Here is a 20,324-nt window from a genome sequence, read left to right on the forward strand (position 1 = left end):
TTATGGGGGAGTGTATAGTAATTATAGGGGAGTGTATAGTAATTATGGGGGAGTGTATAGTAATTATAGGGGTGTATATTATAATTATGGGGGAGTGTATAGTAATTATAGGGGTGTATATTAATTATGGGGGAGTGTATAGTAATTATGGAGGTGTATAGTAATTATGGGGGTGTATAGTAATTATGGGGGTGTGTATATTAATTATGGGGGGGTGTATATTAATTATGGGGGGGTGTATTAATTATGGGGGGGTGTATATTAATTATGAGGGGGTGGAATAATTAAGGGGGGTGTATTAATTAAGGGGGGTGTATTAATTAAGGGGGGTGTATATTAATTATGGGGGAGGTATTAATTATGGGGGAGGTATTAATTAGGGGGGTGTATTAATTAGTGTGGATTAATTAAGGGTGTGTGTATCAATTAAGGGGGTGGATTAATTAAAGGGGTGATTAATTAAAGGGGTGTGGATTAGTGTGGATTAATTAAGGGGGGTGTGGATTAAGGGTGTGGATTAAAGGGGGTGTGGATTAATTAAAGGGGGGTGCAGCGCGGGAAGGTTTATTTAAGGGGGTAGGTTTAATTAATGGGGGTGCAGGTTTTTTTTAATTAATGGGGTTGCAGTATTTTATTTATTAAGGGAGGAAGTGCACTGCAGATTTTTGTTAAGGGGGTGTGCAGGATTTTAAGGGGGGTGTGCAGGTTTTTGTTATTAAAGGGGGTTGTGCAAGTTTTTTTTATTTAATAAGGGGGATCATTGCACATTACCTCTGCCGAATAGACTGAGTGGTCACTTTGGATCTGTGTGTTTTTTTGTTTATAGAAAGCGTATTAACTGTTAAGTAAATGTTAATTATTTAAATTTTATTTATTTCTAAGTTAATTTCTTTTTCATAGTTCCATTTTTCAGTTCAGTTTACAAATTTGTGAAATAAATATTATTGAAAACATTGAAAAAATTGTGGGTGTTTTCTTAAATTTTTATTATTGGGGGGGGATGCCACATTCTGGGTCCACCCCGGGTGCCAAATGCTCTAGGTACGCCCCTGTTTCTCGTCACCTCCCCTTCCCTGTAGCGTGGCCGAGCTCCTCTTCCTCCTGGCTGTTAGTCCGGCCGGGAACCGCGCGGTACAGGAGATTAAGTTTCCTGTTCCCGGCCGGACTGACAGGAAGGGCACACTGAGTGCTCACTTCCTTTCAGTTCGGCCGGGAACAGGAAACTGCATCTCCTGTACTGCGCGGTAACCAGTCGGACTGACAGCCAGGAGTAAGAGGAGCTCTGCCACGCTACAGCCAGAGAAGGGGAGGTGAGAAGAACATAAGGAGGAAGGGGGAGTAACAAGAACATAAGGAGGAAGGGGGAGTAACAAGAACATAGGGAGGGGGAGGGGAGTAAGCGGGACACAGGGAGGGGGAGTAAGAAGGACACAGGGAGGGGGAGTAAGAAGGACACAGGGAGGGGGAGTAAGAAGGACACAGGGAGGGGGAGTAAGAAGGACACAGGGAGGGGGAGTAAGAAGGACACAGGGAGGGGGAGTAAGAAGGACACAGGGAGGGGGAGTAAGAAGGACACAGGGAGGGGGAGTAAGAAGGACACAGGGAGGGGGAGGGGGAGTAAGAAGGACACAGGGAGGGGGAGGGGGAGTAAGAAGGACACAGGGAGGGGGAGGGGGAGTAAGAAGGACACAGGGAGGGGGAGTAAGAAGGACACAGGGAGGGGGAGTAAGAAGGACACAGGGAGGGGGAGTAAGAAGGACACAGGGAGGGGGAGTAAGAAGGACACAGGGAGGGGGAGTAAGAAGGACACAGGGAGGGGGAGTAAGAAGGACACAGGGAGGGGGAGTAAGAAGGACACAGGGAGGGGGAGTAAGAAGGACACAGGGAGGGGGAGTAAGAAGGACACAGGGAGGGGGAGTAAGAAGGACACAGGGAGGGGGAGTAAGAAGGACACAGGGAGGGGGAGTAAGAAGGACACAGGGAGGGTGGAGTAGTACGAAGAACATGGGGGGAGGAGTAAGAAGAACACAGGGAAGGGGGAGGTGCGGAGATGAGGAGAACACAGGGAGGGGAGTGAAGAGAAGCGGAGATGAAGAGAACACAGGGAGGGGGGTGAGGAGAATATGGGGGGGGGGGGTGAGAAGAGACTGGTAGGGGAGGGTGGGGGAAGAGAAAAGACCACTGAGGGGCAGTGCAGAGCTCTATGCAGTATTTGCACTGTAAACCTTTTCTGTTTATATAAAGTGTGGGTGAACTTAAACTGTATGGCTATGCTGTGGTTCCTGTAGGCTTTGCGTGCGTGTGGGAGTCTGGGGGGTGAGGGGTTGGGGGGCCTCCATGTCCATTTTGCTTGGGGCCCCCAAATTCCTTCAAACGGCCCTGTATATACAGTATTAACATTGCATATAAGTAGTCCCAGTTAATCACTGAGGCAACCCTAAACACGCAGCCCCCTTAAACTACAGTGCACACATACCTACCTACAATAACTGAATAGGGCTAGCAGCCCCCAGTGTACTCGTACTTATCAACACACAGCCATTGGGACAAGATGGACACATCTGATCGGAAGCAGAGGAGGAAGCAGAGTGAAAGTTTAAAGGACAACTGTCACTTCAAATATATTTAACAATCCTTTTATCAAGTATTGAAAGAAAGCATATATTTTTATAGTATATGGGAAAAAAAACTGAGAAAAACTCATCTTTAACTTTTTATGACAGGGTCTTTCAACCATATAAATGCAACTTTGGTCAGATACGGTTTGAAAACCTAAAGTCTCAATTGTCTTATTTGCACAGACGCAGGGAAGACCGTAGAGACTATAGAGATCATCATATTAAAACTATTTTTGAGGTGACAGCTGTTCTTTAAGACAGTTACACATTGTAAATGTGAGTAGTTGAGTCTCAATGTAGGACAGGCTTAGTGTAAGGAAGGTGACTATTCATATGCAAATTGAGGCTGGTCATCTATATGTGGTTTAATACACGGTCCTTTGCAGCAAAATGAGAAGTAGAAAATTTTAATTTATAGGAACACTGCAAATACAATAACCACTCCAGAGTGCTGTGATGTTTATAATCCATGGCATCTCCCCAATAAGTAGTCAAACCATTTGCCAACTTCCTTGGTGTCTGCCAAGTGCTACTAACTTCCTCTTTCGAGAGCTGGAAGCTCTTGCTACAGTGTGTAGTAGTGGTTATGGTGCTTCACACGCTTGAAATGTTACTTTAATGAAGCGACCTATATTCAAATTTATTCTAAACACCTCCCCCATTGTAAACAGAGTGAGCTGTAGTGGTTATGGTGTTTGAGTGCTCCTTTGAAAGAAAAAAAAAAGGACACTATAGTCACCAGAACTACAGCTTAATGTAGTCTACTGCATGTCCCTGTAGGCTATTTAATGTAAACACTGCATTTTCAGAGAAAACATTGCTGCCTAGTAACAACTCTAGTGCCAATCACTAAGATGTCCTCTAGAGGTGCGTATATGCAGCACAGACGTTCAGCGTTTCCACGCGGTGTATGAAGGCGCTGAACGTTCCTCCTGAGGATTCAATGTATCTCAATGAGGAGATGCTGATTGGTGGAGCGCTGGCTGAGGTTGTCAAATTTGATCATCTCAACCAAGGAGGCGGAACAAGGGCAGTGCCAGCCGTGACAAACATGCATGGCACTGGAATAAAGGTGAGTAAACTCACCTTATACACTGAATACAATGTAGGGGCATGGTCACCTAAATAGTGTTTTAAAGAGCAATAGTGACAGAAATGCATGTCTATCCCTGTCACTATAGAGTTCCTTTAATAGCTCACTTTCACTTGGAAGAGGTAGATACGGTTTGCACAATACTAAATTCATACACAATTTTTTTGTACCTTCACAAGTTTAGTATTGATTGTTGCCGTCCAGAGAAATAAAAAAATGAATATATTGTACCACCAACGTACACATGGATAAATTATGTTAAGCTAAAAAGTTAACATTTAAAATATATTTTGTAATACAAAATGTATTATTTTAAACTTACGTTTTTTGCCATTGATGTGATCCAAGAAGTTGATTGAATCTTTTACCACACAGTCACAAACATTACAGTAGTAGCTGCACCAAAAACAAAAAACAGAAAAAAAATAACTAAATATAATACAAATAAACACATTGTATTGCTAAACAAATTCATTTATCATCTTCCCACTTACCTATTTTTTAAGTATAATATATATAGAGCTTAACCTTGCACCTTGTTCAAAAAATAGTTCCCAACAGCATCGGTTTTATTAAAGGGACAGTATAGGCACCAGAACAACTTTAGCTTAATGAAGCAGTTTTGGTGTACAGATCATGCCCCTGCAGCCTCACTGCTCAATCCTCTGCCATTTAGGAGTTAAATCAATTTGTTAATGCAGCCCTAACAACCCACTTGCTGCATGTGATTACATGGCCTTCAAAAATACTTCCGGTAAACAGATCTATTCTATTGTTTAAAGTTTATTTATTGCACATTCTGTTTAATCTAGAATTACTCTATAGCCTACTAGACCCCGCAGGAGCCTCCTGCCTGTGAGTAAAGTTAAATTTGCAGAGTAGGATATAAAACCTTCTAAATCAAATTAACACGTGATTGAAAATTAAACAATTTTTCATGCAGGCTGTGTCTGTCACCACCAGGGAGGTATGGTTGAGGCTGCAGAAACAGAAACAAAAAAGTGATTTAACTCCTAAATGGCAGAGAATTGAGCAGAGAGACTGCAGGGGCATGATCTACACATCTGAATTGCTTTATTAAGCTAAAATTAGTGTAATGCCTATAGCATCCCTTTAAAGCAAACTAAAAAGTTACAGATTTCTTTAAAGTAAATTCCACAATTTTTTGCTAAAATTTCCTTTTTAGAATACTGCCACCGATGGTGTACGTTTACAAAATTACAGTTAGGATGCAAAAACAAATCAGAAACATGCTACAGATGGAAAACAAATAAAAACAAATTCAGCAAGAGTTCATACATTGATTATGAATATTTACTAAATGTAAAAGGATTTTAACACTTTAATAAACTTCCCCATTATTTTATCATTCTGATGGCATTTTTTCTTTTAGGAACTTTCAGTCCTAAACGTACCACTATGTTTTATATAAATACACATAAGCAGGATATTTTTATTTGCTTGTGTCACACTGTTGTGTGACAGATATTATGCATCTGCCTCTACGGTGGAATGATCGCTCTCTCTCTAATAATTTTAACATTTAGGTATCCCTCCCTACACATGCTATCCTCATACATGTGCTATGTATTCATCCCAGAAATTCACCCCTGTAGGGTATGCAAATAAAGTTTAATGACTGGCTAGTAGCATAGGAATTTCTAAGACCTGTCAAATATTATGCATTGGTTTCATTGGAGAAAATTTGGCAGAATGAATATACACATTGGTTCAACAAATAACAGAGAATGTTTTCCAAATGTCACAGATCACCCACTTTTATTACAAACTAGAAAGAATGTGGAGTTTGACCCTGGATAGATATATTTGTTTAAAACCACATATGGTTATTCAAAGTGTAAACTGTTTAAAATGCAAAGTGTCTTTGAAATTTAAAGGGAACCTGTCATGCCACAAACCATCTGTGCTCATTAGATGAAGTATAACATTTTATCTATACATTGTGCTAGCAAATGTATAGATTAAGAGAAAAAACTATTTCAAAATATATATTTTATTTCCTCTAAGCGGTCAGTTAATGCCTCGGCACATACCTACAAGGAAGAGAAAAAATTACCTCTTACAGGAGGTCCTTCTGCTCTCCTCCCATACACACTGTGGTTGCTACGAAAAAAAATTTTTTCTCTTAATCTATACATTTGCTAGAAAAACTGCTAGCACAATCTAAAGTGCCGGCTTGGGTGATCGGGTTCACTCTTACCGACACCAGCACTCTGCCAACGAAGCAAGCAAGCCAACGTCACCAACAAGATTTGCCCTGCTTGGGGATGCGTCCCAAGCAGGGCAAATCAAAGAAGAACAAAAGCAGAGCGGAGGACTAAGAGAGGAAGGTCCAGTTGTTGGGATTACACGAAGAGTAACGCCCACAAACAGGCACTGGAGCGAAGAAAAAGTAAGTAAACCTTTATATGTTACAATGCATACACCATGTATCTTTATGATATATGGTGTATTCAATGTGTATAGGAGCGATTTGAGATATGTTGTTTTTCTCATAACAGGTTCACTTTAAGGCAAAAATAAGCTTATTGTAAAAATTCTCGAAGTCTGCTGGGTTTTCAGTTTGGCCTAAAGATTGAAATTCAATACGTATTTCTGACAATTCTCACTTTATTGGAAAACCCTGTAACAATGTGTGCAACAAAAAAAAATAATAAATAAAAACCCACAGAAGTGCTCCTAGGATTATTGCAAATGTTTAGAGAGTATGCCAATATAGGACAAGAGATTTCTATAGTTCAGATTTGGTATTTGCCTTTCGCTTGATATTTGTCCAAGCTTGCCTTAACAAAATGGATCAATAGGTTTTTATTAGTTTTGTGTCACCAGCCTTCAATTGCATATGAGTAATCTGGAATTATTTAAAAAAAAAAAAAAAAAAAGTGAGGTCATTAGAAAAAGTCAAGGTAGTTCCAGGGGAACGTTCAGTCTAAGAACTTAAGCCCCATACTAATTTGCTTATCTCATAGGCTTGAGGCTTAGAATCTTATATGACGGTATTTAGAAGTAACCATGTCTAATCTCCCCTTCTAGTTTCTTTAATGGAGTTAAAAAATAAATAAATAGACAGCAGAGATAGGGTTACAAAATAAAGGCTGGGCACTTTTCTAAATTTCATTTGCAGCAATAACTGCACATGCAGGAAAAACAGTGGTAGGCCCACAGATTAATAGTCTCTTGTATAAAAACTATGACCTTTCCAGACAATACTTCCCAGAGTCTGCTCTGCTTCAAATTAATGCGTCTTGCAGGAAAATGATTTTGGAAAATAGTTCAAAATTGATTTGCTGCACTGCAAGGGATTAAAGAGGTGAAATGTAAACACTGATGTTTGTTAAGCGCCCACTGACTCCTGTATATATGATTTAAACACCATCAACCTAATATTTCTGAATTGCACAGAACAGGTTATTTTGAGATACATGTCCTAAAGGGAAAATAAACACTGTATTTGTCAGATGAGATGAAACAGATAGTGAAGCCATATATTATTGTTCTGAGTGAGACAATGGCTCTCCCAAGTTTAACCCCTTAAGGACCAAACTTCTGGAATAAAAGGGAATCATGACATGTCACACATGTCATGTGTCCTTAAGGGGTTAAATGTATATCTTGATAATTTAGGTGAACTTCCCTAAACACATTAACGCACAGTGTTTCTCACATGTCCTATACAATACAAATTTAAAATGATACAACAGATTCCAATTCCTTTTAAATTAATTCAGTCACTTACAAAGTTCACCATACACATAGGTTTAAACTACACTTATACTCATGCTCTTTTGAAAGAGCATCATATTTTGGCTATACCTTGTGTATAGTTTTGCATACAAAATGTATAATTTGGAAGAAAACCCAATTTTAAAAGGGATTTTAAACCACCTTGCAATCATTTGTTGGCATTGCTAAAAAAAAAATTGATACCTAAAGCAGAAGAGACCACCCACAGGAACCACACTGCATGCGCTGTGGTTGCTATGGTGACTCCCTAGTCAGCACTAGTGGTGCTTGCTAGGGAGTATAGGAACAGAGTGACATGATGTACGCATACATTTGCTAGCATAACTTTAGAGATTTGCATCTTCCAAAAAGTGCCATTGTATTTTATTTTATTTTTTTTGTGCTTTCATTTTGCAGCTTTTATTTAAATGATATTTAATATATTTGCCTAGTTATGGACTTCCGTAAATTGAAACAGTAATATTTAGAAGATACTAATATGGTCATGGAGAAGCACTGACTTATGCTAAACGAATAGGATTTATATATAGAAGTGCTGATTGCTCTTGAAATCAAACATTTCAAACATAAAACAGAGGGAGGCTTTTCTATAAGAAGCAATGCCCAGTCAGCTCCTCCTCTTCTGTAGGGTAAAGCACTGGATTGGCCGGGAGATCAAAACTAATGATAATTTTTTTTACAATCAAAATTGAATTAAATTTTGTAAATTAATTATGAGCCTATTGCCTTCACCACCAATTTAGGCAGGGATTTAGCAAAATACATAAGTACTGCACTGCTGATATTCGTATGAAACAAAGACAAGACTCGCCTGACCAGGACACCAGATTAAGTCAAATATGAAGAACATGGAACAAACCCCAATATTGTCAACAACATTCTTACCCGCCCATCTCTGATTGTGGAGTGGTTTTGGTGATGACAATGGTTTTTCCCAGCTTGGATTCCAAATCCACCTTGTAGTCTCTGTGTCTGAGAAGTTCCCTCTTAACAGGGGGCTGCAAAGGTTTGCCTAAAAAATAAATTATAAGACGATTTCACGTATTGTTTAGTAAAATTATTGTAGGTTACATGGTTCTCATCAACTTTAAACTTCACAATATCAGGTTATGCCATACTTCTTTCTCTCGATTTTTATTTTACAGAGACTGAGGATCACTCCCTCTAGCATGTAGACTCATTGAGGGATAGTCCTCATCCCCTCTATTTCTGTGTGTCCAATAACGTGTTTGTTCATCCATCCATTGTACAGCGCTGTAGAATTTGTTGGCACTTTAGAAATAATAATCATGGGATCATAATTATGGGCATAAAATGTGCAATGATGTGAAAAAGAATTTCCACCCCATTATCTTTTTACTTTTATTTATTGCACTTTTTTTTGCTTAAAGGAATCATGAAATGGCTTGCTGAAATCTTTTTACAACATAAAAAAGTGTGTGCATCACACAAACATGGTAAAGGGACATCCCGGCACCAATAAAACTTTAAAGGTATATTATAGTCATCAGAACAACTGCATCTTAAAGGACCACTATAGGCACCCAGACCACTTCAGCTTAATTAAGTGGTCTGGGTGCCAGGTCCAGCTAGGGTTAACCCATTTTTTTTTATAAACATAGCAGTTTCAGAGAAACTGCTATGTTTATAAATGGGTTGATCCATTGATAATGCTTTCCTATGAGACCGGCTGAATGCGCGCGCAGCTCTTGCCGCACGTGCGCATTCAGCTGAATGGGAGGAGAGGAGGAGGATCAGAGGAGGAGAGCTCCGCGCCCAGAGCTGGAGAAAGGTAAGTTTTAACCCCTTTCCTCTCCCCAGAGCCCGGCGGGAGGGGGTCCCTGAGGGTGGGGGCACCTTCAGGGCACTATAGTGCCAGGAAAACAAGTATGTTTGCCTGGCACTATAGTGGTCCTTTAACCCCTTAAGGACCAAACTTCTGGAATAAAAGGGAATCATGACATGTCACGTGTCCTTAAGGGGTTAATGTAGTGTTTCTCGTATCTATAGCCTGTACCTGCAGGCTTTTTTTATGTAAACCCTACCTTTTCAGAGAGAGACTGCCTAGTAACACCTTTAGTAGCAGTCACTCAGGTGGCCACTAGAGGTGCTTGCTGTGTCAATGCCTCCACTTCCTGCATCCAGATGCTGAACATACTCCACAGAGATGCACTGATTCAATGAATCTCTATAAGGAGATGATGATGCAAACTGGTGCAGCGCTGCATTTTGCGCCGCATGTGCAATAGCCTCCCAATGCTTTCCTATGGGAAAGCATTGTTTGATGATTACGTTTGATGATCTCAGCCACGGAAGCGGAGTTAGGTGGGGCCTGCCACGGCAGTCCTGGAAAAAAGGTAAGTAAACACTTACTGCCAAGAGAGGGGGTCGGGGACCTAAATACTTCGTTATTTTGCCACTATAGTGTCAGGAATACATGTTTGTGTTACTGACACTACAGCGATTCTTTAATGACAGATTGATTTGATAGATTCTGGTCTCATTAGTATGCTGTACTCTTTACGCGTTCAATAATTTTTGCACAAATAAAAAAATAGTCAAACAGCCCTCACACCAGAAAAGGCTTCCTGATCAAACGTATGCACACAGTCTTAGCCTCAACAGCATTGATGGAGTCGTTTTTAATTCACAACCTGGCTGCAGACAGACAGAAATTATAAGGAAAAAGTGTGATAAGGAAAACAGGTAGTGATATATTGCTGTGTCTTCTTGGGTGTGCCATGTCCTTCTAATGCAGGTTGCTGTGTAGTTCAGATCACTTAATACTGTCAATGAGATGTGTGCATACATTTGATAAAGATGTATTTTTCTACAGCAAGAGGGTGTAGCTAAAGAGTCAGGCTAACAGTGCAGCATTCTGCAAAACATTTACTTTTTTGTGTGTAAAACCTATGAAAGCATTGAACACTCAAAACAATAAAATGCAATAAAGCCTACTAATGAGGGCAAAATGAACCAAATGCATTAAAGTTGTATTGGTGCCTGGGGTGTCCCTTTAACCTAAATAACTAAATCAAGGTGTGTACTAAATAAAATAAATGCAGTGCTCACTGGTCATTTAGGATTAACAAATCATCACAAACCATCTTTCTTTTCTCTTTCTTCTGTAATTCGTCTCTGTGCAAGTTGTTCATATTCATCCTTGTCCCATTTCCGACGGAAATCTGCATTTTTCGACTAAAAATAATAATAAAAAAAAAGTTAAAATATCCAAAGGACAGAGAACCATGAAGATGAACATAAAATTTTCAGATTATGGAAATTGACTTTGAACCACGAAACATTGATGAGATGGTAACAAAAAAAACACAGTCATAGTTCAAGTGTACCTGTCATCTAATGGCATAGCAAAATTTTCTATAGACAATAGCGAATAGATATTTAATACAGCAAGCTCAAAGTCCAGCTAAAGTTTTAGGTTTCATAAACAAATTATGTCATACAAGTGCCTATCCCTGCACTCTGTCCAAAAGGCAGTGTTCACATTAATCCCTAAGGACATCTAAAATGGCCAACAATCAGGTGTGGCAAGGTCAGCACCGTTTGGTATAAAATGTAAGTAGATCTTATTTACATCTCAAAACGGGCCTGAATTTAAAAGCAGGGCTTGACAAATCCCAGGCACCGTTGTGGCAGTAGTCACCATCATTGGGATATTAAAATGGACCCTTTATGTAGGTCCCTGTGCTGTTCTAATATTTTAGTCACCTTGTGCCCATTATGGGTGCAGGGTGTGTAAAGTCATTGTTTATTGTTAAATGTTTTGTATGCTCCCCTGTCCTGCTGATGCTTGCTACCAATTAGGTGGATTTGGCTGTGGAGCGCATATTGTGCCATCTGTTGGTAGCAACTGTTATGTGCACTACCTAAATAGCAAGACTAAGTAATTTGCATACTGCAAATTCTGAAGGAAAGAGATATTTTGTATTGGTTATTGACTTCCCCATCCATTTATAAATAAAGTAATACATTTCCTGTACATTTTTTGACATATTTTTGTTTTTTGAATTTTATGTTTGTCACAACAAGCTTTATGTAATATGCATATAGGCTAGTCCCGAGAGTCTTTGGCCTTATTGGGTTGTGCACAATCTCTCTATCCCTGGGATAAGTCAAGAGAACTAGGCCTTAAAGACCCAAGTGCCTTTGTAAAGGCAATAGCAAATCACATTGCAGAGGTGGATACCTGCTTGGAAGAAAGACTGCAGAGCGGACAATATCTGCATGGAAGTAGAGCTGCAGCCTGGTCAGATGGAAAAGATTGAGTCAAGCCTCGGGTGAAAGGAGTTGAAGTGCTTCAGGCTCCTTTTTCCAATGGCAAGTAAGCGGATTGGGCGGAGGTACTCTGTAAGAGTACAGGAGCGCTGTCGCAACCAGGAATTTTGTCCTGTCGCCTATGATTTGTGAACCTGTTCCCTCCAAGGCGAGGGAATGGCTGGCTGCGCGGTCTATAGGCAGGAGGTGAGTGAGCTGTGATCTCCCTGCTCTACTTCCTCACACACTCCTGAGTGATGCCGGGCCTTAAACATGTCAGCACTCAAGGGAGGACAGTAGGAAGATCACAGCTCCCTCGCCTACAGTACGCACAGCTGCCTCCACTCTCCCCCAGCCGGCTGTACACTGGAACATTTATTCCTAACATTCAAGTGCTTTGTGACCTATTTAGATTAAACGCCCCACAGAAGTAGGTGAATAAGAAGATTTACTTAACTTATTTCTTCCTGTGAGCTGGTCTCGCCTTGGCCGCTGCTACTCGTCTGGATGAGATTATTAATACTTATGATCTCAGCCATTCAAGTACTTCCCCTGAGAGGGGGGTATTTGCATGGATAGGCTCTTTGCAAAAATCAAACAATACATTAAAGGGGAACTATTGTATTAGGAATACAAACCGCCCGCATATATACAAACTCTCATTGTCTCATTGACAGCCGCATTGACAGCCGCTAGAGGCGCTGTCGCGCTTCACACTGAAAATCACATTGAGAAGACGCTTACGTCCATAGGAAAGCATCAGCATGGACTGATTGAATGTGCACACGGCTTTCGCCGCGCATGCACATGCGTCGCTGACATCAGAAGAGGGAAGAGACTTCCCCAGCGCAGAGGGAGCCCGGCGATTGAGAAAGGTAAGAGTTTAACCCCTTCCTCCGCTTCAGCCCAGCGAGAGTGGGACCCTATAGTGCCAGGAAAACGAGTTTGTTTTCCTGGCACTATTGTGGTCCTTTAAATTTCAAACACTTTTCCCCCCTATACCTGGATAATTAGCCATTTTCACCTCTCCTCATGTTCCTCAAACCATTCCTGAACAATTTTTGCAGTGTGGCAAGGTGCATTATCCTGCTGAAAGAGGCCACTGCTAGGAATGGGTGTACCTACCAATCCCTAGGTAGGTGGTACATATCCAAGGAATGCCAGGACCCAAGGTTTCCCAGAGCATAGAGCTCCTGTGCCAGCTTGCCTTCTTCCCATAGTATATCCTGCTGGCTCCCCAAGTAAATAACCAAAACGCACCCGGCCATTCAGCTGATCTAAAAGAAAATGTGATTCATCAGACCAGGCAAACTTCTCAGATTGCTCCATGGTCCAGTTCTATTGCTCACCTCCCAATTGAAGTTGCTTTCTGAGGTGGACTCTGAGCCTCATTCACAGCAAACTGTGATACATTGTCTGTTTTGACACCTTTCTATCAAGGCCAGTATCACATTTTTTTTTTTTATTTTAGCAATTTGAGCTCTAGTAGTTCTTCTGTGTGATTGAGCCAGACAGGCTAACCTTCGCTCCCCACATGCATCAATGAGCATTGGGCGCCCGTAGCCCTTACACCGGTTGTCCTTCCTTGCACAACCTTTGGTAGTTACTAACCACTGCATACTGGGAACAACCAACAAGACTTGCCATTTTGAATATGCTCTGACCCAGTTGTCAAGCCATCACTATTTGGCCCTTGTTAAATTCACTCAGATCATTTTGCATATCCATTTTTCCTGTTTCCAACACATACAATTCAGGAACTGACTGTTCACTTGCTGCCTAATATATCCCACCCCTTGACAGGTGCCATGTAATGATATGATCAATGTTATGCAGTTCACCTAGAGGTGGTTTTAATGTTGTGGCTGATCAGTGCAGCTATAGTGTGCAGCACTACAATACAGGATTCTGTCATGTTTGTGGTCACAGTGCCCTTTTAAAATGTGTGTTATCACTGCTTTCAACAAAAAGTTAACCCCAGACTGGAGAATATCAAAACCTGACCCCATCCAATCTCTCTTTTTTCTTCCCTATGATTGTCTTTATGATTTTTAATTTTATTTGTTTATTTAGTTATTCTTAGTATCTGAAGGGGAAAAGGCAGTGGAAGTTCACTTAAAGTGTAACATTTGCTCTGCCAACTATTATCTGAGTGGACATTATTTTCGCTTTTATTTTTTCAAACTGGCTGATAATTATGGGATTGGTAAACCAACAGTCTGGAGATCTACAGTGTGACCACTAATGCTACCTACACAAACTCTAAGAGGGAAGAACAAAAGCCTTGAAGAATAAAGAAGAATTTGTAATATCCATAAAACCACAGACAAATTCACCTTAATTATATATCACAAGTATATCACAAGTGCAATAATAAAATGGTGCATAAAATTTCAGAAAAAGTATAAGAAAGGCTACATGCAGGGTAGAAGCTGTATCCAGAAAGTTCTCTATAAAGTATCCAATTAGATCAAGTACAAGTAGCAATATTTTAGGTGCAATTGCTCCTGGCAATTTGATAGTACTTTATTAAAAACCTTTGCAAATTATGGTAACCGTAAGGAAATCCGAGCAGAAGCAATAACATAAAGCAGCTTTGATCTTGTTTTTAATTTAAAATATTTTTTACATATTTGAAGGAGCAAAAATATATATGAAATAAAATGGAGTTCTTTTAAAAATCTGTATACGGATCTAAAAAATTTATTTATATATATATATATATATATATATATATATATATATATATATATATATATATATATATATATATATATATATATATATATATATATATATATATATATATATATATATATATAAGAAAAAGAAACCTTGCACTCCAATTTACTTAGTAGCAGACCCGGTGCTCGATTGACTAAATAGATATAGCCAAAGTAAATCAGCACTCCCAGGATTTGTGCAAAAAATTAAAATAATTCTTTATTCCAACGGTCAACGTTTCAGTTCCGCTAGGGAACTTTCATCAGGACAGAATACTGTCCTGATTCTGTCCTGATGAAAGTTCCCTAGCGGAACTGAAACGTTGACCGTTGGAATAAAGAATTATTTTCATTTTTTGCACAAATCCTGGGAGTGCTGATTTACTTTGGAGATATATATATATATCTCAAATCACTTAAAGGACACAGTAAACACATCAGAACAAATCCTCAGTCAAAAGTTAAGTTATAGTGTTATTAAAGGTACACTATAGGTTTAGGAATACGAATGTGTATTTCTAATGCTATTACTGTCCCACTCACTAGCTCTAAATAGGTGTCCCCCACCTAAAGCAAGCACTTGCTTTATTTCAGTACCAAGGCTCCCCCAGCACTGCTGACCTCTCTTCCATAGCCTGTGTCACAGTGGAGGCCATGCCTCCTGCAAATGGGTCCAAACCTTTGGAGATGTAATGTGCATGCATGATGAGTGCCGCACACACATTTAACTTTCCACAAAGTAAAGCATTGAGTTAAAGGACCACTATAGTGCCAGGAAAACAAACTTGTTTTCCTGGCACTATAGGGTCATTAGGCGTCCCCCTCTCGCTTGGCTCAAGGGGTTAAAAACCCCTTAAGCCACTTACCTTTCTTTAGCGCAGGGCTCCCCTCAGCGCTGGGGAACTCTCCTTCCTCTGCCGACGTCAGCTCAGAATGCTCATGCGCAGCAAGAGCTGCGCGCGCATTCAAACCGCCCATAGGAAAGCATTACTCAATGCTTTCCTATGGACATTCAGTGTCTTCTCACTGTGATTTTCACAGAGAGAATCGTGGAAGCGCCTCTAGCGGCTTTTCACTGGAGGCTGGATTAACCCTCAGTGAAACCTAGCAGTTTCTCTGAAACGGTTATGTTTTCAGCTACAGGGTTAAAACTAGAGGGACCTGGCACCCAGACCACTTCATTGAGCAGAAGTGGTCTGGGTGCCTATAGTGGTCCTTTAAACCCTTAAGTACACATGACATGTGTGACATGTCATGATTCCCTTTTATTCCAGAAGTTTGGTCCTTAAGGGGTTAATGCTCTCCTATGGGGTTTCCACGTTACGTGACTAAGTTTCACTCAGTCTGTGGGATGGAAACCAGTATGACAGCCACTAGAGGAGGAGTTAACCCTGCAATGTAAACATTGCAGTTTCTCAACTATTCCAATGTTTTACATTAGGGTTAAGGAGACAGAGATACTGCACTCAGGCCACTTCGTTTGAGATAAAGTGGTCTGGGAGACTATAGTGTTCCTTTAATGTAGCATCTCACACACAAACTCCTCAAGAGTACAGCCCTCCAGGAGTGACCAGCTCAGTGAGAGAAAGGACTGTTCGTGCACACACTTGCAAGAGCTTCTATGAGACCATACCAACAGCCTGTCAATACATTCTGTAACAGAAGGATTCAAAACAAACATCTGTGATTAGGAAGCGTATAATATCAATAATAATAAATATTGCTGTGGAAGGGCATAGGGAACCTAATTAAAATTAAAAGGGACACTAAAGACATCCAGATCTTGTCAGCTTATTAAAATGATCTGGGTGCAGTGTCCCAGGTCCCTTAACCCTGCCATGGTAATTATTGCAGTTCTTATTAAAAACAGCAGTAATTACCTGCCAGGGTTAACTCCACCTCTAGTGGCTCCACCAGAAGGCCTTCCGGGTCGTTAGGCGACTTTTGGTCTCCTAACAGACGCTGGACGTCCTCCCATTATGCAAGAAACCCCATAGGAAAGCATTGCGCATAAGGTCCCCCTTGCCGGATGAATTCGGCGGGAGAGGAGCGGAGGCGGAGCGTGAACCAGTGCAAAAGGACATTGGCGCTGGAATCAGGTAAGTGACAGAAGGGGTGTTTTTTTGGCACTATAGTTTCCCTTTAATAAGGAACTGTCATTTCTCTGCAATTTGCACTATTAAATAAAACATTGAAAAAAATTACCTATAACGTAAACTTGTTTAGTTTCCCCACTTCTCTCAATATTGACAGACAGAACTAAACAATCGGTGGTGTGGATTTCCTCATTTAACTTTATTTTAGACATCTCAATAACACATATTCATTACATATAAGGACAGGGCTCAACTGGGTGTTTGTCAGCCCACTCAGCAGAGGTAGCTGGCTGGGAGTGAATGGAGGCGAGCAGCTGTGTAGAATGAACGCAGGCAGTGAGGGAACTGTAATCCTCCTAAGACCATCTGATTAATATAGCAGAGTATTACGGAAACACCTCTAGGGTTCCCATATTGACAGTCATTAGAGGCAGGTTAGGCCTGCAATGTAAACATTGGCGTTCCAACAAAACGGCAATGTTTTCAACTATAGGGTTTAAGGGGGGGAGTGGTCTGGGGCCTATAATGTTCCATCAATTTGGAAAGTCTTAAATATAACATTTAAAAGAAAACAGAGCATCTTATGAAAAGGTTAACAGAAGTCATAAGGGGATCTTCAATGTTTTATTCAATGTTGTAAATCCCAGAAGAGCGTCAATTCCTTTTTATCATTGATTATGGGGATGTAGTCTATGCACCTGCACCGCAAACCCACATTAATAAACTCAATACATTGTATAACTCGTTCTGCCGATTTGTGCTACAATGAAATTACAGGACCCACCATTGTGATATGCTAAAAGAACTTAACTGGCTGTCGCTGGAATCCAGAGGCATTCTTCATCTTTTCAGCCTTGTGTTTAAGAGCTTGCCTGGGCTGCTCTCCTCGGCTGTTCCCACCTCCTATAACCTCCGATCCAGTACCAGCACTTTATTTAGTCTACCTCAATACAAAAAGAAAGCAGCCCGATCCTCCTCCTACAGAGCGCCGCAATTGTGGAACGACCTCCCGCACACTTTAAAATCTAATTGCCTGTAATATCTGCCCTTGGTGCAAAAAACGAATCCATTATTCTGAGTGCTATTACCAAGGGAGTTTGTAGGTAGAGGTCCCCTAAACAGCGCAATTCCTTCAAATGTTTCTGTGTGATAAATCAATTGGGAGATATGACACCCGATATGTACACAGTATGAAATCTTGAAGGATGTTAGACCAAATGCTAATAATGACCAAATGCCATCCCTGACGTGCGTTTCGGAGTAAGCAACTCCTTCGTCAGGGATGGAGTTGCTTACTCCGAAACGCGCGTCGGATCATTTCTGGGGGGATTCCTGAGTCACTGCACTTCGGCACAGCACAACGCACCACTCACGATGCACTAAGGGAATCCTCCCTCCTTTCTTCACAATTTTGGTTATGATTTTTTAGTAATTTTTGTTACCATATTTCTCCAATTATTCTCTCTGGAGTCTAACTCCATCTGACAGGATAAAAGCATTTAGTTTAATGACCTAGCTTAGAACACCCACGAAGGTGTTTACTAGCAGAAGTAAGGGAAATAGCAATAGAACAGGAGACAGCTTTTTTGCTCGCCATATTAGACTTAAATGTAATTTTTTACCTTGATCTCGCTGTCCCTCTCCGTCTATTAGACATTTTCTATTCCTGTCTATTTTCTCCCAATATTAGCATTTGGTCTAACATCCTTCAAGATTTCATACTGTGTACATATCGGGTGTCATATCTCCCAATTGATTTATCACCCAGAGACATTTGAAGGAATTGCGCTGTTTAGGGGACCTCTACCTACAAACTCCCTTGGTAATAGCACTCAGAATAATGGATTTGTTTTTTGCACCAAGGGCAGATATTACAGGCAATTAGAGGAATCAGAGAGCTTTATTGTTGATACACAGTTGCTACTGTATCTCTTCTTCTTTAATAGGTCAATAAAGTCTTTATGTTTTTTAGCGGATTTAGAGATACTTTTTACGTACTGTATCAATTATATTTAGCACTGCTCTGTCAGCTGTCCCCATCCACCTATTTTTTCCTGTCTACTGGGCTCTAGATTCTAAGATTTATTAGGCACAATATCTATGTGTACTTACAATTTGTATCTTTACCGGCTTGCTTGGTAGTTGCCCCCCTTTAAAGGGGAACAACCCGAGCATCTTGTGTGTGTTCTTTTATCTTTACAATTAAAGGGTTCATGCTCATACTGGGTGGAGCTGGTACCACCCACTCTGACCGATTTTTTCCTAGTCATAGATCTGACGTTTCGTTAATCTAGGACTAAGGAGAAAATATATTTTTTCTTTTTATATTTGGCCTTTAAGAGATCCCTCTCTACAGAATGCACCTGTCATGGTTGATTATATGTTTCCTACCTGTTCCATGTTAAATTTTGTATATATTGTGTATTAATATTGTTTTTGTATTTTATTGTAACCTAATGTATCAATGCAATGTTTTGTGGACCCAGGACATACTTGAAAACGAGAGAAATCTCAATGTATCTTTCCCGGTGAAATATTTTATAAATAAATAAGTAAAACATAGTTGCTGACGTCCAGGGAAAAAAACATAGCCCGACATCTTCATACAAAAGTTTTTTATTCTTCCCTTCACTGAAATTTGTTCCACTCCAAAATCCAACAAAACATAGCATTAGTACAATATAGTATTTTTTTCATGAGGTACCTCATACCAATTAACCTATGCACTGCCAATGACATTGCATAGTAGTAACTAACTAAGCCTGCTTTATTATAATTGGTACACAATCTGTTACCTTCACAGGTGACATCCCCACATGGAGTTTGGAGACCTAGAAGTATAGGAGCAGAGGGTAGATATTTTCTTTGAAGTGGTTACCTGTTCTTTTGTCACATTTTCTCAACTTTGGGCTTTATCATAAGACAAATTAGTCAATAATTGGTCTTATGATACATTTATACATTTTGTCTGCACTGTGATTTTAATGAAATGCCATCACTGTCAGTATTTCATAAAGATTCTATATGTATAAAATATACAGTTACATTGGTGAGGTGCGGTGCTTTTAAAAAAAAAAAGAAAATCAAACACAGTGAGTTTTAATCCTAACACAGGCTTCATTTTAAATTCCTCCTGAAAACTGATTTTTCATCTAATGAACAATAGAATTACTTTTCACTAATCATTACAACGCAACTTGCAACTTTTCCATTTTTGGTCTTAACTAACCTCACAAACCTCAAAAACTTTACAGCATTCTCTAAACAAAAGGTGATCATCATGCACTAATAAATCCTATTTAATAACTTCCAAAAAGCTTCTTTACAGCTACTACTTTAAACTCCACTGGTCCTGAATTAGAAATCTCCACCACCATGTAACCAGTTCCACCATTAACACTTGCTCCTAGAATTTATACCTTCGGACCTCCACAAACCATTACCACTCATTAACAGTAACTCATAAAAGACTTCCTAACACGAACACAACAATGAAAACTCAGCTATGACCGGAGTTAAAAGAATGCCAACAAAGGTAAGATAGGGTGCCCTCTTGCTAACATTTTGTCCAGCAAGCAATTCAACTAAACTATTTTAACAAACACTTTTAAAGAGCGCTTATATGGTTTGACAGTACTGTAATTGGTTTTATCATAGAATGCCAATAATAAAATTTAATTGTATAATGCGATTGGAGCCTCTGTGTGCGTCTCTTTCTTGCTTGAGTCATTGTGCTATTAAGGAGTCATCATGA

The 20,324-nt window shown here is 40.0% G+C and overlaps 1 protein-coding gene across 1 annotated transcript in view; it reads right to left on the bottom strand.

Annotated features, from left to right (window-relative positions):
* The window catches only part of ZMAT2 (zinc finger matrin-type 2), a 34,461-nt gene that overhangs the window by 12,347 nt on the left and 1,790 nt on the right, over positions 1 to 20,324 (bottom strand). The window contains exons 2-4 of the mRNA XM_063445422.1: positions 10,581 to 10,674; positions 8,362 to 8,488; positions 4,034 to 4,107 (exon numbers count right to left, since the gene is read on the bottom strand). Coding sequence (XP_063301492.1) covers positions 4,034 to 4,107; positions 8,362 to 8,488; positions 10,581 to 10,674 — 295 coding nt within the window. The remainder of the gene's footprint in view (positions 1 to 4,033; positions 4,108 to 8,361; positions 8,489 to 10,580; positions 10,675 to 20,324) is intronic.

The sequence above is a fragment of the Pelobates fuscus genome, chromosome 3, assembly GCF_036172605.1.
Source record: "Pelobates fuscus isolate aPelFus1 chromosome 3, aPelFus1.pri, whole genome shotgun sequence".
Lineage (NCBI taxonomy): Eukaryota > Metazoa > Chordata > Amphibia > Anura > Pelobatidae > Pelobates > Pelobates fuscus.